General features: G+C 47.2%; 3 protein-coding genes across 13 annotated transcripts in view; 2 read left to right on the top strand and 1 right to left on the bottom strand.

Annotated features, from left to right (window-relative positions):
- Rbcn-3a (rabconnectin-3 alpha) overlaps positions 1-1,255 on the top strand; it is a 97,047-nt gene extending 95,792 nt beyond the window's left edge. For all 11 annotated transcript variants that reach the window (XM_077700053.1, XM_077700055.1, XM_077700056.1 and 8 more), the window contains one exon: positions 277-1,255. In XM_077700053.1, coding sequence (XP_077556179.1) covers positions 277-477 — 201 coding nt within the window. In that variant the 3' untranslated portion in view covers positions 478-1,255. The remainder of the gene's footprint in view (positions 1-276) is intronic.
- On the bottom strand, positions 1,246-5,286 carry LOC144170332 (protein C1orf43 homolog). The gene is made up of 7 exons (XM_077700072.1): positions 4,875-5,286; positions 4,700-4,801; positions 4,520-4,631; positions 4,379-4,432; positions 4,083-4,246; positions 1,672-1,730; positions 1,246-1,608 (listed from the first exon to the last, which is right to left on the bottom strand). Exons 1-7 carry the CDS (start codon positions 4,929-4,931, stop codon positions 1,362-1,364), a joined length of 795 nt encoding a protein of 264 aa, XP_077556198.1. The 5' UTR covers positions 4,932-5,286; the 3' UTR covers positions 1,246-1,361.
- Positions 5,286-24,023, top strand: Snx27 (sorting nexin 27). The gene is made up of 11 exons (XM_077700066.1): positions 5,286-5,587; positions 6,147-6,249; positions 6,339-6,467; positions 9,880-10,072; positions 12,056-12,126; positions 13,416-13,508; positions 13,630-13,881; positions 15,294-15,383; positions 19,465-19,614; positions 21,092-21,220; positions 21,933-24,023. Exons 1-11 carry the CDS (start codon positions 5,301-5,303, stop codon positions 22,008-22,010), a joined length of 1,575 nt encoding a protein of 524 aa, XP_077556192.1. The 5' UTR covers positions 5,286-5,300; the 3' UTR covers positions 22,011-24,023.

Genomic DNA, 24,023 nt, shown 5'->3' on the forward strand with positions numbered 1-24,023 from the left:
CACGATGCTGGTTCCCAGTGTTTGCTTTTGGAATTATCCCATCTTTCAAAATTTTGATGTCCACCTACTTACTGGCTAATTTATAACATCCAGGTTAATAAACGTGGCACAGTCCGCTTTTGGACTTCTCAGTATGTCGTTACTGGCAACATGAAAATTGAGAAATAGCAATGGCGTTTTCTGGACACGTGCAGTAAATAGGCCAGATAAGCCCGTAACATCATTGCAAACTTTAATCTGGCGAAGTGGCTAAACAGTGGCCTGTTACACCTGCAGGTCTGGGGCCTGCCCGTTCACGTGTTGCTCTACGCTTTTCCCAATGAGCACTCGCGGAGCACGTTGTTCCGCAACATCGGCATGGGCGTGACGCACCTGCTGACAGACGCCAAGGGCCGGCTGTACTCCTGCGGCGCGGACGGCTCCATGAAGATGCGCCAGCTGCCCGACCGCGACGCTGTGGTGGCCAGCTTCCTCTAGCCTGCCCCTCCCTCCGCTATAGTGTCGCCTGCACTCCTTCCTCTCTGTCCACGTTCACCTTTCCCCCTCTGTGCGTGTGTGTGTGCGTGGCCGACTTTTCACACTGCATGCAGAGCGGCAGCAACGTTACGACTGGTAGCACTGATGTTCTGGCTATGTATCCAGGCACCGACGCTCCCCCCCACCCACTTGAGCCGTGCTTCCCCGAATGATTATTTGCCTCGTATAGCGGTGAAGCCGTCTGGGCTGTGCCGTCGCGGGTGGGCCCGAGCGCTTGTTCTTTACGTACCGTTACAACCCTGCTCCTGTTGTTAAATGTGCAGTGTAGCTGTGATAAACAATTTTCCTCTTCTCTCCACTTGCAATTTAAATCGCGTTTGCCACGTGGTCTTATTTTTTAGCGACATTCCTCTCGCGTGCGAAAACCAAGGGCGTGGCTTCAGTGTGAAGAGCAGCAGCCCTTGGAGGACATACGTTTTTGTTTTATGCAAATTTATGCGCCGGCTGTTGTTTGCGATAGATGCATGGAAGCAGTTCAATTGCTAGTCTGTATCTGCGGTTGTGGACTTTTTCTTTACTGCAGACAACACCGAGACGACGATTAAATTGATTATACGCAGTCATTAGTATAGATAAATAAACAGAATCTAAAGCACGTTTGTATATATGTATTTATGACATCAATTTTTGCTTACGCCGTTTAGTTCTACTTAGCCTTATTTTTAGATGATGATGATGATTGTGCAAATTGTGTCTCAAAATAAAAAGTTACGGTGGGCTGGAGTGTGTTTACTTAAAACACTACTGCTCGAAAGCAGTCCCCTCCTCCACTGACAAAACACAAGATACATAGGTCCGATCCGATGGAACAAACACTGCCGTGCTCAGACTGAGGTTTCCAGGGCAGCGTCGCGGCCTTTGTCGTCCTCTGTGCACGCAAGAGTGGGTGGCCTGCAGCTCGCCAGGGGCTCAGTCACCGGCCGCCCATTGTTGCCAGGAAGAACAGTGTCGGGCAGTGGAAGCGTCATGGTAGAAGACAGGAAGTTCACATTTGGCGACTCGGTGCTTGTCTTTGGTGGCTGCGGGACAGGGCCCCTGCGCCGTGGGCTGGTCTTGTCGCGGGAAGGCAGGCTGCGGTAGCAATGGAGCTGTGATCAGCCTTAAGATCGTGGGGGCTTCCCGTAATGTTCTCACCTCGACTTCAGCTGCTCCAGGGTGCACATGAAGGCGCGGTAATGCTCCTGCGTGAACTCCTGTGAAACAGTAGGTAGCGAAATATTTCAGTTCCTACGGGTAGCTTGCTGAGACAGAGCAGTGCACACAACAGGCTCTGCTAGAGGGCATGATCAAGGTAGTATATGCGGCACCTTTTTTTAGAGCGAAAGCTTCTTTAGTGGAACCAACAAAGTGCTGTCAGAAAACTAGTGCATTTCCCCATAGACCGGTTGGTCGACTGAAAAGCTCTGATATGATCTTTGGACACACGGGTGTGTGCGTAAAACCGGGCTGCCATTGTTTCAAAAGGGCTACTTGAAAATTGCCAAAAAGGAACTGTTCTAGATAAGGCAATACATGCATTGATCATGAAGAAAGAGTACAATAGTACACCCTTTGTCTTGTAAACCATGTGTCGACATGCATTTAGATTGTTCATAGACGCGTTTAATTAGTGCGCAAAAAATCGTTGCATGGGTTCGTTCTTCATTTGTTATTTGGGTCTTTACAGGTTTGACAATTGACAATCCATTGAACACACCTTTGGTGAAGGTTTTGATGTTGGAAAGCTTTCCCACTTCTCTCAGTTTTCTTTAGGAAGGGGTGGGGAATTTTTGTACAGAATGCAGAGAGATTTATTTGAGCCTTGATTTCTACAAAAGCTTTTTTGCAGCTGGCTCCTTGGGCAGCAAAAATTCGAACTTGCGACATAAGAGGGAAATATGACACTGGTTGTCTGGTCAATTTTCATCAAAGGGACACTAAAGGCTGCACGAATTTGCGTTGAATAAAAGACCGCACCTTTGCAAGCTTTTTTATTTTTGCTTTTTGTTCCAATGTGTCTGAGTTTTTACTTGCCTCGCACACATCATGCAGAAACGCCCTAATTAGTGCGAATTTCTTCTTCGTTTCATTCCAAGCTGATATCTACGTGTTTGTGTCTTGGTGGCCACAGGTGCTAAATCAGAACAATTAGGATAATTAAGAAGAGTTCATTCAATAAAATTCAAATTGCTTTTGTTCAGGGCACGTTTAGCGGAAAGTCACACTAGGGAGACCAATGTAGGCCTCTGAGAAGAGTGTTTTAGTGGCCCATGTGCAGGGTAGTGGAGAAAGCCTGAGTGGCCGGAGCAGGCCAAGGCATCTTGGACTAGAGGAATCCCTTCACCAGGCAGGTGCCCAGACATCAACACCTAAGGCTTGCCTGAATTAAGTTTACCCCCTACTCCTCTCCCCACTATGTCAGGTAAGAACTACAGCAGGTTCAGTTTCATATTTTTAACACTGATCTAATAATACTCCTTCTGGGATATGGGTGGCACACGAGTATGAAGAGAGAGAATTTGTTTCTGGTTTCCCACTTCTATTTCTTCGTGTAATTTCATTTTTTAGACTTGGGGCAAAAAACTTGTAGCTTGTTTATTGCGTTTTATTTAAGCTTATTATTAGCAAGTGTTCTTACTGGCATGAAAAACATGGTCATACACATCCCGTGTTGTGCGCCGGCAAAGGGTAAGCAGCCCAGCCACAAGACATTTGGTTAGGTGAACTAAAGCAACCCTTAGAGCAAGCAAAATGAGCCTAAAGTGCAGCCACAGCTTGAATTCACTCCTTGAGTTCTGGTAGATAATGCTGTAGCAGCTGCTTAAAATGCCGTAGGACGGCATTATAGGTATGGTGTTCAATAAGCAGGGTTGCATTAATCTCGCTAAGCAGCTTGAGCAAACAGCCCAACTTAGCCTGCGTAGCATTTGACAAGCTATTCATACTACATAAGTGACCCCGAGCTGACAGCCCCCAAGCAGAGTTTCCTGTTCCTGTTATGCCCATATATTCCGAAATTCTAAGCTACTCAAAGCAACCCAAATCAAATTCCCACATACTCATCCCAAGTTGCAAAGACAGGATCAAACAGCACTCCGCTTAATCCAAACAAACACCTTCCCTCACCTCTCCCTTCTACACAAACAGTACCCAACCCAATACCCGAAGCTGTGCCCCAAGTGCAACCAAGTAGCCACCCTCTACCATACGGCAGCAGGGTGCCACAAAATTCACAAACACCCTTAACAGAGGAGCGAGCAGTGGAGTGAGGCACTGTCTAGTGCTGACTACGACGAGCAGTGCCGAACGATCGCCAGAGCAGCCACCAGCGCCCTGGAGACTGGAGCCCTGGACTAGGGGCACCCACCATGTCCAACTACCCAACAAACATAATAATGTTATTTCTCTCTCTCTCTCTCTCGGGGTGCGTCAAGTGTGCACAATTTGGTACTTTGTGTGGTCCTGTTGTTTTCAGAATTCCAGTGATTGTAGCATATAATTCTGCAACAGTGGCTCAAGATCAGCTGTGTTTGTTTAACAAGGCATATGGGTGAACGGGCTCTCACCTTTGGACTGTGTCGTGCATGCTCATACAAGTCAAGAAACTTGTGGATTATGCGAGGGTCGCAGTTTCCAAAAGGTCCCCCGTGCACTTGGCGCAAAAGAAAAACTCTGACATCTTGGCCTGGTTTGCGAACCCGTGTCGCGTCGATGCCTCCAAGATGTTGCTCTGATTGGAAAAGATGCCACGGTTCATTTCTTATCAACGCGGACTGCCACAACAGCAGAAACAGGTTTTATCATAGAAAACAACTCCTAAATGAGCAGTCAACAAAATGAAAAGGCATGGTTTAGGATTTACCCAGCTCTGATAGCTTGTCCACAACAGCCATACGCAACAGGTGCTGTGGATGCACTGCAAAAGGAAGTGCGGAGCACATATAACTCTCAATGTGCAAATGGTATAACTCGCAATATGCAAACGAAGTGGTTTTGTGTCTACCTTGCGATAGGTCGCTGTCAACAGACAGGGATTCGTTCGGCTTGAGGAGAGCTGGTTCATACGCAATGTCTTTGATAACAAGTAGTCGCCTGTCGACTTCGTCTTTCAGCGACTGCAAGAAATGTATATACAAGCTCGTGAGTGCACTCAAAACAAGCAATGTTAAAACAGACCACTTGCCTTGGAGACACCGTGGCCAATCGGCACGTGGGGGCTGTGCTTTGACTTTAGGGTGAACCGCATGATTTGCCTCTTGGCGAATATGAATAGCAGGAAAAAGGTCTGAAATGACAAGAATCGCCAACAAGTTGATAGCTCGGCAGCGCGATCGCAACAGCAAGAATGCAGATCTCACCAGCACTCCCAGAGCAATGCAGATGATAATAGCAACTCCCGAAAGCCGATCTGCCATCTGTTTGCTTGGTTGGGCATGTTCACATGACGACTAGGTGCAAAAGGCACAAATGTGCTAACGGAAGGGGGTCACCAAACACGCACAGCATCCCATTTCGCTCGGGGGATCCAGATATCGGTCGGCTGGCGAATGAAGTGTGGCGTCATATTGCTTGTTGGCTGGCTACAAGGCGGCTGCCAGGTGAACCAAGCTCACTACAACTAGCTAAACCTGTAATTCGTTACTTTCATAAGTTTTCCAGAAGAGGAACAATAACTTGCAAGACCACTTTCGCGTAACATTGCCACCCGCACATGAATCGGATGCGTATAATCTGATTGGCTGGGTTTGTTGTATTTTGTTGGCGGCTCGTAGCACGTGACCCCTATGCTTTTTGTCCGATACCGCCCCAAAATGGCAGACAGCGACTCGGAGAAGACCCCTCCGAATGATGAGAAAATAATCGCGCCCCTGCAGCTGGGGCCCAGGGTTGTGACGATCTGCAAGACTGAGACAGGATTCGGCTTCAACGTGCGCGGTCAAGTCAGCGAAGGTGGCCCCTTGAAAAGCATCAACGGCGAACTCTACGCGCCCTTACAGCATGTCAGTGCAGTGCTCGAAGGCGGTGCTGCCGAGGAAGCTGGTATTCGACGCGGCGACAGGATCTTGGAAGTGTACGCATCGTCCTGTGCTGTTTGTTGGTGCTAGTAGACATCACCGAAGTCGTGTTAAGCCCCGTTCGCTTGTTGTTTGTGTGTGGTAGGAGTCGACCTTTCTGCGCTCGGAGCGCAGCTCGACGTCGTTGAGCTTAGAAATTTGGTTAGGCTTAATGTTTTTCCGTGTTCTTTTGCCTGAATGAAAGCCTTCGCCTGTACTGACAACTAGTGTTTCTTGTATTAGCGGAAAAACGCGTTGCCAGATCAGTAAGGTGGCTAGAGTTTTCAATCGGGTATACCAGCTGTACAGACCTCAAGTTACAGTCACTGCAGTCAAGCTGACATGTCGTGATGCGAACTGAGCTATCCGTGGGGCGTTATTGTTGTACGGAGAAACCCGGAGGTAACTTTGGTGTCTCAAAGCGGGAGGGCACTGTGCTTCTAGGGCAAGCGCATGGAAAGTGTGGTAGGCTTGGAGTATACTCACGCTGCATGTTTTGTAGATGCTTTACGCCATGTAGTAGGCCATTTTCATTCGCGCACCACTTGGAGTTCACACGATTCTGTTACTTTCCAGCAATGGGGTTAACGTAGAAGGAGCGACACACAAGCAGGTCGTGGACCTCATCAAATCCGGCGGCGACAAACTTACCCTAACCGTCATATCTGTCACAGCTCAGGTATGTGCTGTTAGCTGTGTTGTGCACTGGGCTTGGGCCTGCCGAAAGATGGTGCGTGTTATAACACCAGGGTGTCTTTCCTCTGCCAGGAAGCTGAACGCCTTGAACCAAGTGATGACTCGTCTGGTGTATCATATGTGGACTACAGTGAAAAACGATCCTTGCCCATCTCCATTCCGGACTATAATTACCTTGAAAGATCGAATGACAAATTTGTGGTGAGTTGCACACCCTGGATCTTTTTATAATGGTCTGCACATTCGGCTCGTACATAAACCGTGTGCTCTAGGTATCCCGCGGTACAGATAGTGCGAACATATGAAAAAAATGTGGTTTGTAAAGCCTGGCCTGGCTCCATATTGATTTGAACACGACAATGATTACATGTGTTGGTAGGCCAAGTGTACAACATGCTCTCATCCTCAGTTGCACTCATTAATTTGATGCGGTCCTGCCATAGTGTTGTCTTCTATTCGATGCCATCATTTCCCAATTCAAACGAAAGTGTTTTCAATAAGTATTGTATGCAAGACTTGTGCCATCCATCATGCTGTAATGCCAGTATGCCTTGTAATGGCCTTGTTTCCCCGTGTTAATGCTATTCAAAGTTTCACACATAAAGTGCTGTTTGCAGGACTAAAGTATCCTTTTAGAGGCCTCTTGTAAACCACAGCACAATTTCATTGAGCCAAAGTTTCGGGTTTTTGTTGGTTCTTCGCTCTGCTTTTCACATTAACTTTGCTCTTACTAAAATTTTGCCAGAAATTAGCATACAACAGATCAAAGTTTAAAACGGATGTTACACCCATAAATGTGGTGTAAACACGTCTTATCTTTTCTGCTCTGGCCTTGTGAGTTCAGAAGTACTATAACAGTACATACAAATACAAAAAAAAAGGGGCATGCAGCTCTCACTACAAGCTGCACTTTGTTGTGATTGGCATTGTACGCGCAGTAAGAGTTATGAGAACTCATGGAACTCGTGTTTTGTATGAAAAGGACACAATTCGACGTGTGAGCATTTTGATTTGGCACCCGTTCACGTTGCTGTTATCTAACTTCATGGCCGCGTACGGTGGAGCACAGTGCATGTCACTATATTTTCTCGTATTTTTTACTTTCGGGCAGAGAGCCCGACAGAAAAAAGCCTCTCGGAACGTTTGCTTGTTTGCCTGCGCAAGCGATGCTGCTTAGTTGTCTTGTTTTGGCGGCCAAGTTGGGTAATGATAGCATGAATGGGCACTAGGTGCGGCAGCGAGCCAAATCAAAATGTTCACATGCCACATTATGGTCTTTCAATGTCAACGTTGGACATGAATTCTCGTGGCTGTGCACTACTGTGCGCACTTCGGTCATTGTTACGGTGTGCTGCATGTGCTGAAAGCCATGTGCTTCGTTCATATTAGAATGTAGCTTTATAATAAAGTACACGAAGTTAAGGGGCATGAATTGTGGAAATTCGTGAAGCCAGAGGTGTTGAAGCATGTGGCAGTGTGCCAAATACGGTAAAACTTAGCCTGATTTATATAATGCCAGTTTCGTTTTTTTTTTTTTCTTTTTTGTGTCCATAGGGCAAATGTAAGAAGTGCTGTGGATAGCCAACCTCGTCTTAGACATTGGTCACTACTAGAAAGCTGTTTTAATTCGTGTGTATTGTCATCACACGCCAAGAAAGTGCTGTTCACCGGATAGAAGTCTTTATAAGAGTGGCAAAATGCAGAAGCTGTTTCAACCTACAGCATGACTTTTTAAAGTTGCAAAAGTTATCTTTTTTTCTTTACTGGTTGCGGCATTAATATCAGTTTGTGGGAATGAAACAGTTTAGACTCGCGATGTTTTGTTATCTTGAAGTTCAAAAGTGGCAGGAATGATTGTGTTCCATCCATTGTGCACATTGTTTGGCCAGTTCACTGCTAACTGCTACAAGGGCAATGATGAAATTTGTACACAGTTTTGGCTGTCACCAGCGGCAATAAATAGTCAAGCTTTGTACACATAGCTAGGGTGCCACATTTAATTAGTTCACACCACCGGGGAACAACAGTCGATTAAGAGTCTTAAAGTTTCTGTATGCGTGAATTGAATGGCCGTATGCGGCGAGGTGCGAATCTCTGCTTTTGTTTTATGGCTCAGGGCTGTAAGTACCTCTTGTTATGGTGGACGTAGCTGCCCAAGGCCGTGTGCAGCTGGCAAGGAAAGACAGCGTAATCTTATCATTTCTGCCACACATGGTGAGACCCAGGCTATCGCAAACCAGGCATTGGTTGATTTTGCTCGTACGACGACACTTTTTGTATGCTCTGGACAAATGTGGGGATGCTGTAGATTTTCCTTAAACTCTTCTGGCCCATTTTGTTTGTTTTAGGGCCTTGAAATTGATACTTTCTCCTTGTATTTCCATGTTGAAAGGCTTTGCGAGTGTTCCATTTAGCATTGTGAAAGTAGTGTTTGATGAAGTAGAACTAGTCTCAGCACAAGTGCCAGCTGTACAGTAGACATTACCATTAAATGTACCAAAGGTACAGTTAACGCGAAGTAAAAGCCCATTAATTCGAACTGGACGATTTGGTCCGGCCCAAGTGTCACAAGTCTATGTATAAAGAAGCCCGTTAATTCAAACCCGAGCAGGTTCTGCCACAGATAATTCGAGCTACGTGCCACCATGCCGACGCCTTGGTGCCTGGCATCGGCCAGGGAAACACACTGTGCCTACACACAAGGATGTGTTGAACGGGCAAGGCAGAATGGGTAGAACCAATCGAAATCCCACATGGCGGACGTTTTGAAAACTCAATCTTTGTGAACCCTGTCGACAAGGGCACAGTGGTGTGTGTGGTGCATTGACACGAGGGCATCATATCTCGGGTCAAGCGCAGAACCTGTTGCTGCCAGTGACGGGGAGGCCGACGAAGACGAAGCATAGTGTGGCCGTCCACTCAGAAGTCATGGCCATATAGAATGCTGCCCATCTCTTCAGTTTTCAAGAAGGCGAAGATGAGGCTTTCTGCTACATTCGTTTGTTAGAGCAAGAAGTGCTCCAGAGAAAGAGAACTGTGGCCGCTAGGGACAAAATTCAGGCTGCAATCATGGGCTTTTTCAAGCATCAGAATGTTCACACGATCCACTGTTTCCAAATTATAAGTGCACTGTTGTATAGTTAACTTTGATTAGTCTAAACTTTCATTGATTTGAACTGAGAAGGCATCCCCTAGTGGTTCAAATTAACAAGCTTTTACTGTACGCTACTGTTGCTTGATGTACAAACATGGGTGCTGAAAGCTTTTTTTGCTCCCATGCAGTAAAGGCGAAATCTTGATTTGCCTTACCACTTTTCTGAGATTTGACTTGCATGAAGCATCTGGCCAGCGGCAAGTTGTTACACGTGTAGGAATTTAGTTAACGTCTATTCCAAATTGCATAGAATGTCTATATTAGCACTGATTTCTGCTAGGTGTTCGTGTCCCATCACGCATTTTCTTGTGCACTCTTGAGAAACATTTTGGTATGTTCCGGAAATTGGGGTAACTCATGTGGTCTTGCTTTGTTACTGCCAATATTGTGGCATCAAACGTGCAAAGTAATGTTAGACACATTGCGTAATGGTTGGGGGGTGTTTGTGCATCATTGCAGGTGTACAATATCTACATGGCTGGGAGGCACCTGTGTTCCCGGCGTTACCGCGAGTTCTCTGTCCTGCACCTAAACCTCAAGAAAGAATTCCCTGACTTTGCCTTCCCCAAGCTCCCCGGGAAGTGGCCGTTTTCTCTTTCGGACCAGCAACTGGACTCTCGGAGAAGGGGCCTCGAACAGTACCTGGAAAAAGGTGTGGAGCAGCACCGGGGAAAGGTCACGTGTTTAGTGCAAATGAGGGACTAGCACTTCTCTACGGGGGGGATCCTTTGTGTCTAAATGACAGTCGTAACCTTTGCTGCGTATGTAGTTTAATTTACCGTGTGTTCCTGAATTCCATTGTATTGTTTCAGTGTGGCTACTTCTTTACATGTTGCTGTCGGTGGCAATGTAAAGGACAAAAACAAAGTGGAAGCCTGGTAACATGACTTTCTCGTGGCCGCACGAAATTGTTGTATTACTGGGGTATAGGTACGGTGTGGGTAGGGAACTTGTTTCAACTGCTATACTTTCCTCATAATTTGCTCCGGCACGTGAATCCCTAAATTGAATATGTCGTTGGAGTTCCATAAATTTTAAAGGTCTAAAATGCTGATTTTTTTTTAAGGAACAAAAAAATTATGGACATGTTATGGTTCTGTGCTTTGCCACGTTCTGTGCTATCCTGTGGCCGTGTGCATGCGAGATAATCTTGAGAAGGCCGGCGCGGTCAAACAAGGGGAGATTGTGAAAGCGATGTGACTGCCAAGGCTGCAAGCAAGTTCTATGGGAGAAGGGAAGCGCATGTCTTTTACTTGAGTGAACAAAAGCAGGGACTGTCAGATGGAAAATTAGGTGATGCTGGGTTTTGTAGCTCCAAGTATTTTTTTCTGCCTCTGCGATTGTTTTGCTGTTATTGCAACGTGTCATTTTCATTCATTTTCGGGGTGTGCTCAGCTTGGAAAGAAATTCCGTGCTGTTTTTTTGATGACAAAGAAAATGTTAGTTGTGATGTGAATGTTCAATATGGATTTCCCAACTCGCCCAAACCTACACCTTATAAAGAAAACAAGCACTAGCAGGTGTTGGTGGCAGTGCCCATGAGATAAGCGGGGGGATACAGGGGGAGGAAGCGGCAGTGAAGGTGAACCAACTGGCGGTGGAAGGGGAAGTGACGCAAAGGAGGTACGAGGTGAAGAAGGGAGAAATAAACGGCATAAAGAGCAGCATCAAAGGCATTACCAGCAGAGATCAGTGGTTGAAGATTGGAAAGAAACATGGTGGGATGATGCTGCAGGTAAAGCAATGCAGGGAAAGACAGAATCTCATCCTATCGTACTAGAAAGAGAAACATGAGACTAGGGGATGAGGAAAGCAGTGTAAAAGGTGGGAAAGTCTAGTTCCTCTTTGAACTGCCATGGGTGCCTCCAGTTCCACATGACCTATTGAATGACATTCACTGGATGTACTCTCTCATTGTATAGTCGGTGAGTTGGATGCATTGTTTTTGTGGAGGGTTTTTCAGGACCATGGTGATTGGTCATAAGAAGTGGGTCATTGCATATCCAGGGGATGTATAATTCGGTTTACCTTTTACCAATTCTTTTTTTTTTTTTGTGCAAGCTACAGTATGTAGGTGTGGGTATGTGAGGCCACCTGAGAGACACAGTACGGATGCATCTTTGATCATCCAGTAAATGCTGCTTGGAAAGTAGTAGCTGTTCAGGTCAGCCGGAAACAGGCCGACCTGTGGTGCTGTCCACCGAGCCTCCATTATTTTATCCAAAGAGAGACCCTCTTCTCAATCCTGCAAAGCTGGTCAGTGACAGGGGCAGCTGCTGTGCGGTTGGTTCTGGGGATGCTTGAGCAGAGCGATGTTGCCACCACGTGACAGCCAACTGTTCTAAAACAGAGGCGTTTTATAGGAACTCAATATTTGCACAGTTTGTAAAAGCACTATTTCTAACAACTGCAAAAGTAAGGCTGGTGTGCCCCAAAACAATATTCATAACTTCAAGATATGCCCCCACCTACTTCTTCCTTCGTAATAACTAGTGCCAGGACACCAACAATTTTTGACATTTTTGTTCCAACTCTGCTAGAACAGAGCACCTGCTTCGTGGCACTGGGCCTGTGTGCATTCATTTGCATATGGGGCATGACTTCATTTTTTTTGTTTTTTTTTTTTTTTGTCCAGTATGTGCAGTCCGAGTCATCGCTGAAAGTGATACTATGCAGGACTTCCTCACAGATATGGACGACGAGCATGTGAGTTACCTCTTCTACCTGTTCCATCACATCTGTTCTTGCTCCGATTTGTGCTGGTTGGAATCTGTGCTTGCCATTCTTTGTTAGATATGCGCCTGTTGTTGGCTAAAGGCTGGCGTAAAACTTTTTCTGCACTGCGCCAGCTCAAGATTGATCATGTTTATCCACAATTTCAATTGAGCTGTAGTATAAAGTATGAATGCATATGCATGGAAATACATCAAGCTGATTGGTACTGAAAATTGGTTGTGTAGCAACTCTTAATTTGGCAGTAGTGCTGCAGGCGGTGTACCAAATACCGCAATGCACACAAGGAATTAATGACATTTCGGTACAAAAGGCATGCGGCAATCGAGAGTTTTGCATTGTTGAATAGCAATGTGTTAATAATAATGAATTGAATATCATTAAAAACTGCCTGTAAGTGTATATTTTTTTAGGAATGATCTTTATGTAAAACAGGATGTGAATGAGTGTTTGAAGAGATAACTTTGTTCCCAATGTGTGTGCCTTTACAAGCGTGGTTTTGCAGCTCTTTCAGCATGTTTGACACCATTGGCCTTTCTGCGGCAGACGTTTTGTGCCCCCTACCGGAAGTTTGATGCTGGCCTCACAATATAGCAGCCTCACTACTTCTCTCTTTTCACTGTGTAGCTGCGATCATTGTGCCACGTTATAGAAGCATGCACGGTGTGCCATCTGGCTTTGGAGTGTGGGCTCTTCATGCAATTGGCACAGGACAGACTGTGCTTTATGTCACATTCATGTAACTGCATAATGCACTTGCAGTCGAAATGTTCCATGGCATTTGATAACGGTGTCACTAACGCAGTTTAATGTTGAAATAGTAAAGTGCCGGTCCTGTGTCTACCTTCAGTCTATTTTCGTCATTTTGTTCTGTGTATCCCGACGATGGACATGGTTAGCACAACAGCACAACCGTCACTGCACGGAGATAAGCATAGTAATAACTCTGACTGCCTTATTATTATTATTTTCTTTGCATAGAAATTGTTCAGTTGCTTTGTTTTTCCAAAACATAAAATGTTTAAAAACATTCTGGGCGAATTTAGTTCAGTGTGTTTCTGCAAGTTTACCAGTTGCTGCTGCTATCATTACCAAACGGCATTTTCTTTTCACTGTGTTGACTGGCACGGTCAACCCGCTCAACAGTAACAGCGAGAGTCATCCGCTCTAAATGTCAGTGTATTTGTCGTGTGCCAGGGGTAGTGTCTGCAGGAGACTGAGCGAGTGTTCTGTTGTTCTTTGCTCTGGGCTGCTCACTTCAGGGGGGCAGTGCGTCACTGGTGGACATCAAGGTGCTACTCCCTGACCGAACGACCATTGTGGTGAAAGTGCGGAAAAACAGCTCTACAGAGGAGGTGTGTACGTTTGCCATTTACTTTTTTCTCTCTCTTCTGTGCATTGTCCTGGCGACTATAACGTGGAAGTTAGTCCACTTAAATTGCTCGTGTCTGCACTCCCCCGTTGATCTCTCTCTAGGTGTACCAGGCGGTGGTGGAGAAGGCGGGCCTTCCGCAGGAGGTGTGGCGCTACTTTGCCCTGTTTGAGATTGTGGAGTACGGCTTTGAGCGGCGGCTGGGACCCAGCGAGTTCCCGCACAACCTGTACATCCAGAACTACTCGACGGCCACCTCCACCTGCCTGCTGGTGCGCAAGTGGCTCTTCACCACCCACGTCGAGGAGAGGCTCGCCCAGGCGCACCCCCTCGCCGCCACCTTCTTCTTCTGGCAGGTGCGTACATTTGGACGTGTCTTGCTCTGGCACTATTGGAAACCACAGCTGCGCTTGAGGGGCGGCAACTGATTTGCTGTTGAAACAGGTCTCTCCGTGTGAAAAGCCGTGCGTATCGTACTTACCCGATTCTAACGCGCACCTTTTTTCCGCAAAATTAGACCGAAAAATCGCACGCGCGTTAAAAATCGGATACGAAACCGAAACTTCCGAAACAGCTGAAATTTCGTTCCACCGATCGCCATCCCCATATCAAGATGGCGCCAAAGCTTTTAGCAACAATTTTTTGGATCTAGGCGCCTAGGCATTTCTTTCGGCGTTCACACAAATCGTCAAATTATTCCACTTGCATGCTTGATAACAGCAATGGCAGCAGCGGCAACAAAGGTGCGCCGCTTCCGCGGCTTACGAGCGGCTCCCACGCATGTACAACAAGCGGTTGGCTGAAGCGTATGCCTCTGGAGAAGCTCACGGGATAGGCGTGCGGGGCGTGGTCCACGATCCCATCGAACATGGTTGAACGTTCGTTCAGAAGTGTGGCATCGCGAATGCGCTTGACGGCACCAATGACGAGATGTTGCGGTCAGCGGAAGGCGACAAGAAGCTCTCAGAGAGCGACGAGGAGTGAGATGAGTGAGATTACTTAGGGAAATAAATCGCTCGTTTCTCTCGCATTCGTTTTTCATGCTCACAAAGTTCCTTGCGTGTTACAATCGGAGGAGCAAGTTTTTTCGGTTTTTTGCCTGGAAAATCAGGTGCTCGTTAGAATCGGGTGCGCGTTAGAATTGGGGGCACGTTAGAATCGGGTAATTGCGGTAGTTGGTGGCAGTGTGGATAAAAACAGAAAACTGTATAGAAAGGCCTATCTCTCATAACAAGGTGCGTTTGTTGTGTGGCTAAAACAATAAGTGAAGAAATTGGTATATGTTTTCTTAGCCTTTAAGCGGCCTCAAGGTACAAAAAAAAAGAGGACATTGAACGTGTAACAGACTTCTTCAGGTGCAAGTAGCGGGAACAGATGTGCATTTTCTTTGCGTAGTTAACCTGCCGTGGTGGCTCAGTGGCTAAGGCATTGCACTGCTGAGCAAGAGGTCGCGGGTTCAATTCCCAGCTGCGGCGACCACTTTCTGATGGAGGCGAAAAAGCAAAAATGCCCGCATGTACAAGATTTCGGTGCACGTTAAAAACCCCCAAGTGGTCAAAATTAATCTAGAGCCCTCCACTATGGCGCACCTTATTGCCTGCGTTGCATCGGCGCGTTAAACCCTACAATCAATCAATTCTTTGCGTAGTTTGGCGTTTGTTCTTAGTGATAGGAATTTCAGATGGCGCAAACATTTTTTGCAGCCATGAGAGATTTGTATCATTGAGAATGTATGCGTCGCGTAAACTGGTAATGTTGCCCATTTCAGGCTATAGATGATGTGAACAAGGGCCAGATAAAGCCAGGCAACAAGCTGTATGAACTCAAAGCCCTGCAGGACTGTTCAAGAAAAATGGAGGTAAGTGCTCGGTTTATCAGAGGAAAAACCTTTATGGTGTTCGTTACGTGCTTATAGCAGCACTAATGGTCGGGGGATCCTAGACTGAATTCGTGCAACTTCTACTTGCCAGTGTAGTGGAGTGGTTCCGAAGCCAGCCTGTACTAAATTTTCATTCTCTAGTGAATTCCCCTTCCTCCCCTTCCCTTGTGCATTCTTTAACACCAGTATCATACTTACTCGCATAAGGAACCCACTTTTTTTGTCCATAAAATTGGGATTTGGGGGGAAGGGTTAATTAGCGGGTAAAAGTTGCAACAGATTTTTAAAAGTTGAAATTTTATACAATAAAGATTCCAAGAGAAGCGCTGTCAAAGCCTCACCTTTCGAGTAAAAACACGCAGGTAGGTAATTGTGTAATGAAAAAAAATTTCTTTTTTATTCACAACATGCTAGTTGCCCCACCTTTCGCCATTGTCCCCCTACTCTCCATAGAGCTGTCCTCACTGAAGTTGTGGGAACGTTTGTCGTTAGCCCACAGCGCATTGTCTTCCGTGCCGTGACGACACTCCAAAACTTCTTTTCCCACACCGGGAAACTTCACTTCTTTGGGCCCACGAAACACCCGACGATTCCTGTTCACCGACCAAACCTGTGGTTTTGTACACGCACTGGGTCAACACTGCAGTTCCACCAAGCTGCATGGTTTCCATGCGCATGATCCCCCCCCACCTTGAGTTTAAAACTGGCAGTATAGCTCATGTGCTGGCCCATGGTAAGCCGCGCACCAGGAGCACAAAAGAAGGTCGGAACACAGCTGAACAAAATCATGGAGCGTAATGGTGAAGTCACGGAACAGCACAGAGCAGGGAAGGAGTGTGGAGTACATTTGTTTGCACGCTGTCAAAACAGCACAGAGCAGGGAAGGAGTGTGGAGTACATTTGTTTGCACGCTGTCAGAACAGCACAGAGCAGGGAAGGAGTGTGGAGTACATTTGTTTGCACGCTGTCAGAACAGCACAGAGCAGGGAAGGAGTGTGGAGTACATTTGTTTGCACGCTGTCAGAACAGCACAGAGCAGGGAAGGAGTGTGGAGTACATTTGTTTTCACGCTGTCAGAACAGCACAGAGCAGGGAAGGAGCGCGGAGTACATTTGTTTGCACGCTGTCAGAACAGCACAGAGCAGGGAAGGAGCGCGGAGTACATTTGTTTGCACGCTGTCAGAACAGCACAGAGCAGGGAAGGAGCGTGGTTTGCACGCTGTCAGAACAGCACAGAGCAGGGAAGGAGTGTGGAGTACATTTGTTTGCACGCTGTTAGAACAGCACGGAGCAGGGAAGGAGTGTGGAGTACATTTGTTTGCACGCTGTCAGAACAGCACAGAGCAGGGAAGGAGTGTGGAGTACATTTGTTTGCACGCTGTCAGAACAGCACAGAGCAGGGAAGGAGTGTGGAGTACATTTGTTTGCACGCTGTCAGAACAGCACAGAGCAGGGAAGGAGTGTGGAGTACATTTGTTTGCACGCTGTCAGAACAGCACAGAGCAGGGAAGGAGCGCGGAGTACTCTTGGTGCTTTGTTTGCACGCCGCAGTGTTTTCGTGCCGGTATACGCAAGAAGGTTTGTTTTGTGTTCAGGAGGTGGCGCTTCACAAGCGTGCAATTTTTAAATTGTGAGCCACGGCATTTGCACCCGCGTCTCTGGCTACTGTCCAGATTTCTTTTTGTTAGAGTATGTTTTTGGCATTTCTGCGCGTATGGTGCCGTGATATCAAGTTACTGCGATCATCTACGGCATCAGCAACCATGCCGAGATAAAAACATATTCCCGCTGCATTTTTTATGCTAGGTGACATGAAAGCAAATTCTCAAGAAAAAAAGTGTGTCTGTGTGTGTGTGGCGGGGGGGGCTCATTACGCGAGTGAAAATGCTATATATTTTTACATTGGTATGTATGAGCATGTGTACTGCCCCTCATTATTACCACATTCACTTGCATAATGAATGCACTCGCAGAGTAAATGCCGTCCCCTCCCCCCCCACACACATTGCCCGTAGGGTTCTTGCATCGTTTTTGGCCCCTCTGATGGGAAGAACAGATGAAGTGCTGAGTGGGAGTGGGAGAAGGGCAGGGACGTTTTCTTGCTCCGCCACTGAAGCGTGCGTTCCACATAGGGCGCAGAGATCAGTGTGATGAGGAAGTACACCTGCCGTTCCCACAGTTTCCCCTGTGCCTCTGCCGCAGAGGTGTGGCATGTAGTCAGCACCGCTGCCCAAGCAACGTGTAACCGCAGCATGGGTGTGAGCTTCCGGTTTGCCCTGGTGTTTTGACACTGACCAGCTGCTGTGTGCTGCTCCCGCACACGCGAAAGTGCTCCTGTCCAACCTTTAGTACCGTATAAACCGGATTATAGGTCGACCCGGTATATAGGTCGACCCCCTACCTTGAGGTGGGAAAAGTTGACAAAAAAAATAATTCGGCACAGAAGCGCACTCACAATGTCTATATTTATTTTCGACGCCCATCCGTCACTGCCACTCACTATGCCTGCTGAAGTCACTCGTCCGAGCTCTCAGAGTCGTCCGAGGATGACTGCTTCGCACTGTCATCTTCCATGCCATCAGGCGCGTTGCTGATGGAGCACTTCCTGAACGCTCGTGTAACCATGTCGTCTGGCAGCGACTGCCCAGAGAAGGACACCCAGCTTGACACGGTCGCAACCGGCCCGTATAGGTGTTTTTGTTGTTGCCGGCTATCCCCTCATTGTACAGTTCGCGGAGCCAGTCCGCGCATGGCCTCCGGAGCGATCGTGAGCGAAGTTCCTGGATGAAGTTCCCGGACGAAGTCCGCCACTTTGTTCTCCAACTCAGGGTGCACCGCTTGACGTCCACGGAACGATCGGTTTCGAGGGTTGCACGCACAAAGCTTAGCTTTCTGGCTCCGCCAGTACCGCACACTTTTCTCCGAAACGCCTAGCTGGCGTTGCGCCGCCATATCGCCATATTTCCATTCTGCTCGGTGACTCAATCACCGTCAGCTTAAATGCCGCGGTGAACTGGCGTCGACTGCCGCCACTCATCTTGAAACAGAGACGTACAGAAATGTACGCACGCACGCACGATAGACGAGTAAAAGACGAAAAACTAGAGAAAAGCGAAATCAAATAAAGGCTTGATAGTGCGAGAGAGTAGTCCGACACGAATGGCGATGGCGACGAACTACGCTTGCACATTGTTGCCAGACAACGATTTACATTCTGCCAATGACCGCTATATAAGACGAGGGGTGACTTTTGTGCGGATTTTTTTGGGAAAAAACAATTACCGTATATTCCGGTTTATACGGTAATTGCGGTCTCGTTCCTCTTATACCTATAGACTGTGCTTCCCCACGTGTGAACGCTTTAGAAGTGCTTCTTTTTGCCAATTGGAATTTGTGGTTCATACATTTGAATGAATACATGTGTCGGTTACTTCCAGGTGATTAATTTGCTCGAGCACTGCATTCATATCTAGCCTTTTTGCTAGAAAAGTTGGTAGAAGGACTGAAAAGTAGCTGCCCCAGGTGCAAATTTCAGACTATGGTGGATGTTTCAGTAATGGCTTTCATTGCTTGCGATGTGGCTACATTTGGGTAGGTGATTATTTCTCCTTTCCAAAAAACTTGCTCCACCTAGGAAGCTCGGCTAACAAACACATCATAATGTCTTAGTGATATGAAATAGATGTTATTTGTTGGAGGGACCACTAAGTCATCATAGTACATCCGTGTTTTATTTGAAAGAACTGCCCTTTGGTTGCTTAACTCAGTTTTGGTCTTAAAGGAGGCTTTTTACATGCACGAACACACACATGCACGAATGCACACGGCGTGATAAGGCAACAGATATGGCATTTCCCGCTACGCAGGCGAGTTGCGCCTCTCTTATCCATTTCCCTTATTGTGTAGCTTAGCTGTTTTACGTTTGCATTAAAATTGACATGACCTTTATTTTGTTGTGGCAGGCTTTCGAATGAAATTAACTTTTATTTTGTCTGCATGGTTCTTTCAACAACTTAGCCTCTGTCTGCAACTCCCCTCCCTCCCTTCATTGATGTTGCAGTACCTGCAGCTTGCTAGGACACTGGAGGGCTACGGGGAGCTGTCCTTTCCACACTGTACGTGCGATGCCCGCAAGGATGGCCATGTTGTCTCCACACTAGGAATTGAAGGGCTCAAGCTCCAGGCCTGCAGGGACGACGGAACCTTGGAGGTGGGTTTCCCGGCTTTTCCTTTTTTGTGCTAACAAACCTAAGTGCTACAGTCAAACCCGGTTATATCGAACTTGCAAAAAACACTGGTCAGTTCGATATAGGGGGGATTATTCGATATAAGCAAGCTAAGAACTGGACATCATAAAAGCACATAGTATCTACAAAAAAAAAAAAAAACTTACTTGGTGAAGCTGCCTTACTTTTGTGCGAAATAGTCCTGTATCTTTTGCTTGAACAACTTTGCTGCTCGAGACAGTACGCATTCTCCACATAGTCTAAAGGGTTGGAGCAGCTGAAGCCGCAGTCTTTTACATTTGCGAAGAAGCGCGGGACTAGTGCGAGTGCACCAGTCACTTTGCAGGTTGTAGGCAAAGGATCGGTGTTGCTTTCCTCGTTGCGCCCGCTTTCACTTGCGCTCGGTACGATGTCGGCAGTGTAGGCTTACAAACTCTCCCTTGGTCATGACACCATCATCCACACACACAAACTCGCCCAACGTTGATTTGGCAACGGCGTCCGGAAATTCTGACAGCTTGCTCCACAATTCGTCAACACTGGCAGTGGCTTTTTTGTACTCCTCATGATTTTCACTCATCACCGGCACACACAAGCCGCCGGCAGATTTGAAGCAATTTCGGGTGGTTTTTTTAGTAACACCTGCCGAGAGCCTACTTCAACAAGATCTTCTCTGGAATCTTGTGCCTGACGGGGACGTCCGACTTCTCACCAAGTTTGACTCGATTTACGATCACCAGCTTCACGGTGAAAGGCAAAATTGGGCTGTTTCGCGCTAGCTAGAGCCACTAAATAAGCCTTTATTTAGTGCCACTAGCTCTAGCTACACTTACGAAAATTCCCACAAAGCGCGAATGATGCAAACACAATGAATGGAAAAAAGGCATGGCGAGCGGGTCAGGATCAATTTTTTCAAGGGGGTGGTGTTGCCGGCTCGCCCTTCATGGCGTGACGGTGCAGTCACGATAGGAGAGCGAGGTGAGGGAGGGGAAAGAGCCGCCGCCCACTGCCCATGAGCGGCCAGACTAAACCACTTTGAGGGGTTTGCTGGCGGAATTTTTTCTTTGCCTCGAAGGAAAGCCAACTTTGGGGGGGTACTTCTGCAGCATTTGATGTTCATTATATTGGTTGTCGCTGGTTTGTAAGCGTAGTTTTTGCTATGTATTCCCATTGTAAATGTACCGTGTCGAGAAATAGTTCGATATAAAGGATAATTCGATGTAAATGGGTTCGATATAGTCAGGTTCGACTGTACTGCATTTTTTGTGCTCACTTTGAAGATGTCTGTGACTCCGGCAACTTGAGACTCACCCCAATGCACGTTTTGTTTTTAAAAAGAAGCGCCTCGCAGCAAATTGTCTTCCCAGAATTTCACTACTTGCAGGCGCTTGAGTGCTTCACTCTTGCGTGCAGCTGCCTTTTGTAGCAAATTAATAAATTGGGCGTGCTGTTTTTGTGCAGGCCCAAGTGATCGAGTTCCTGTGGGACACAGTTGCCGAGTGGGAGGTGGATGAAGAAGGCATGGCGTTTGCATTCCAGTACACGCGGCCCGACAAGAAGCCCCGCTGGGTGAAGATCTTTACACCTTACGTGAGTCCCGCTTCCAGCTTTGGCGTGTCCAGTTTCTTCTTTCTTTGTTGGCTGTCAGCCTTGTGCAGTCAGAATGAGGAACCCATTGTCGTACCACATTGGCCCAATAGTTGCATGAACTGTGTGGTGCACTGCAGGGGCTGGTATAAGTGTAAAGCAAGATGTAGGCTTTAACCAAAGTGAATTTAGCTGCAGAAATTTGCGAGAAGCTCGTGGTGCTCCTTTGACTCACATTTTCATTGTACATAATTGTGTTGGCCCCGGCTAAAGTGAAGCCACAAGAATTTTGGAGAAAACTCTTATGTAGTAGAATTTCATTTCTATCTCAGACTTGGGGCATCTTCAGGTTACAGAGTGTAACGGTGGGCCTCCTCGATTTACCAGTCCTGGACGGTCCGCGAGCAGTCTGAGGACTGCGTTTGGATCGGAAGTCCAATGGGAGTACATGGAAAAATCGAGCGCCGGATCGTGTGTCTGGCAGTCCGCGGACGATCTGGGACCCATAATCGAGGAGGCCCACTATTGCATGACTCAAAGACTGTGGGGAAACTTGGAACAGGGGATCTAGGGAAGCTTAATTTTTTAGGAAGGTAATCAGCGGCAGTTTGATTCGGTCCTTGCTAATTTTTTCTCGTTGTTTTGCTGTGTGGGGCATTTTCTCTGTGGTTAATGTCCATAATTGCCACATCTGGTGCCCTTACCCTGCCTGCAGTTCCTCTTCATGTTCGACTGCTTCGAGCGGATACAAGAGGAACGGACCTGGCGGACAGAGAATGCATCAACTGGTTAGCAGCGGCCGCTGCTCACAACTAGGAGTCAATCAACAGCAGGCGGCGGAGGGGCACTGCTCGGAGGACTTTGGTGGGACAGCAGCCCGGCTCAGCTCTTCTGCAGCACTGGGACCCTGTAATGCCCCTTCCCACTTGATGTGCTTGTGCAACTGTACATAGAGGGCGCTGTACATAGTAGGTAGACGACATTTGGTTTTCACAAGTGTCCGGCACGCGCAGGTGCCACGGATGCGCGCAGCAAGCACACCGCATCCAACGTAGTGCGCACCAGTTTGCTGTGGCACAACCGATCAGGCCATTTGAGGGGGTTAAAGGAAAAAGGCCTTCACGTGGTGTGCAGGCTTGGACTTAGTGCCACCTCTCTGGTGGAGAACAGCTTTTGTCGCGTTTATTTATCTACACATGTGCTGGCTTTGAACAGCCCTTTTGTTTGCAGTTTTAGAGAGACCAACCTTTAGACGTCTGAGGCAATCAGTTTTTGCTACCTATTTCAACTTGAGCAGCTTGAAGGGAAGAAAGTGGATGTGCACATTCTTGTTTGTTGCTGCAATAAGTTACACAAGCTGCTGGATTTGGCCCAAATGGAACATGGTGAGGCATCTTTGATGGATGCCACAATCATTGCACCAGTCATTGTTTTGGGAAGGGGAGATGATACACTGCGTTCTTGGTGTCTTCAGGAAGAGCACTGTTTGTTAATATTAGCACTGTTTAATTTCTCTAGTCATTTTTTTTTCTTTTCTGTCAAAATGGAAACTAACTTGTGATGCAGTCTGACGACATGTTCCAAGGGATGTCCCTGACGTAATGGTGACGTGTGCTCCTGTGGCGTAGTGGCAGTGAGAATTCCCTTTGTGTATAGTTTGGTGTCTAGATGGCCGACGGCTCTGGTGCACTCTGGCTACCTTTGTGGGACTTCATACTTCTGATTGTTGTTTTTGTTTTCCAAGAGCTGGGTTGAAGAGAAAATGTGTAGCACAATCGAAGCTGTTCTCTAGTTGTCAAACAGGCACCAGCACAAATACTAGGGCCATGGTCTAGACTGATGTCAGCACCTCGAAGCATGGCATGCAGCTGGTAGCGTGCACAGTGTGCTTTGGCAAGTCCCAATGCCGATAATGGCGTGCACGGGTGATGTTTGACTAGTTTGCTGACCATGTGGGGTATCCACTGTTATCAGAGTTTGACTGCTCGAGAAGAGGCGGGAGTCCCTTCGTTTTTAATGAAGGTAGCCACTTACTTTAACAATGCCATATTTTTTGTTCCTTAACTGGTCGATGCTGCTGTCAAACTGTATTGTGTACACTGCAGTGTTTGCCATCTTCCGTCTTGCTTTAGTTCAGCCACCTAGGAATATACTCAAGCTGCATTCCGCCTAGCACCTGGCGGATGCGAAAGCTGGGATGAAGGCTCAGGGGCAACTTCATTTCATTTTGCATTCCAAGTATTGCGAACGGTTGGCAGCCACAAGCCATTGGTTCGATTTAGCGGGTCATCTCGTGGCATTTGGGGCTGTGAACGGAAATGTGTCAGTAGCTGCTGTTTGATGTTTTTCGAGTTTTAACTAAAAATTGCAGACCATGAAATTTCCGTACGAATTGTGAAATTTCGAAAGCACGTGCTGCCTCTTCTCATTTGTGCCATTTGGGAACGCGCGCCTAGACAGAATCCGACAAAAGGTCAGGGAAGCTGTTTGCAAAGCCGAACTATCTGCTGGCCTCATTCCGAGTTGCTTGCACGGGGCGAGAAAAAGTGGTGCAGGTTCCAAGGCAGAGTTGTGCGGGGGCCTAAATCTCACGGCCTCAGCAGCTGTGGTGGCGCATTGTTGCGAGGGAGTGGTGCAGGCCTCTTTCCTTTGCTCGACAGACTCTGCTCTGTGGCCAAATCCAGTGCTTCATTTACGGTTATGCGCTTGCAGTAGCTGCGGCAAGAGCTGTGTGGGCACATGCAAGGCGATCATGTTGTTTTCGTTTAGGATTGTCTTATAAAATAAAAGTTTAACGAGAAGTAAA

This window comes from Haemaphysalis longicornis, unplaced genomic scaffold (assembly GCF_048455015.1).
Source record: "Haemaphysalis longicornis isolate Haplotype H1 unplaced genomic scaffold, Haemaphysalis longicornis Haplotype H1 scaffold_2, whole genome shotgun sequence".
NCBI classification, from domain to species: domain Eukaryota; kingdom Metazoa; phylum Arthropoda; class Arachnida; order Ixodida; family Ixodidae; genus Haemaphysalis; species Haemaphysalis longicornis.

Bases quoted from the DNA above. Each gene is read 5' to 3' on its own strand.
- Snx27 (XM_077700066.1), top strand. From the start codon at position 5,301: ATGCTTTTTGTCCGATACCGCCCCAAAATGGCAGACAGCGACTCGGAG. The intron at 6,468-9,879 runs GTGAGTTGCACA...GCATCATTGCAG, and splicing joins GATCGAATGACAAATTTGTG to GTGTACAATATCTACATGGC. The intron at 12,127-13,415 runs GTGAGTTACCTC...TGCTCACTTCAG, and splicing joins CAGATATGGACGACGAGCAT to GGGGGCAGTGCGTCACTGGT.
- LOC144170332 (XM_077700072.1), bottom strand. From the start codon at position 4,931: ATGGCAGATCGGCTTTCGGGAGTTGCTATTATCATCTGCATTGCTCTG. The intron at 4,247-4,378 runs GTAAATCCTAAA...TTTTCCAATCAG, and splicing joins GGACAAGCTATCAGAGCTGG to AGCAACATCTTGGAGGCATC. The intron at 1,731-4,082 runs GTGAGAGCCCGT...ACTGTTTCACAG, and splicing joins ATGCACGACACAGTCCAAAG to GAGTTCACGCAGGAGCATTA.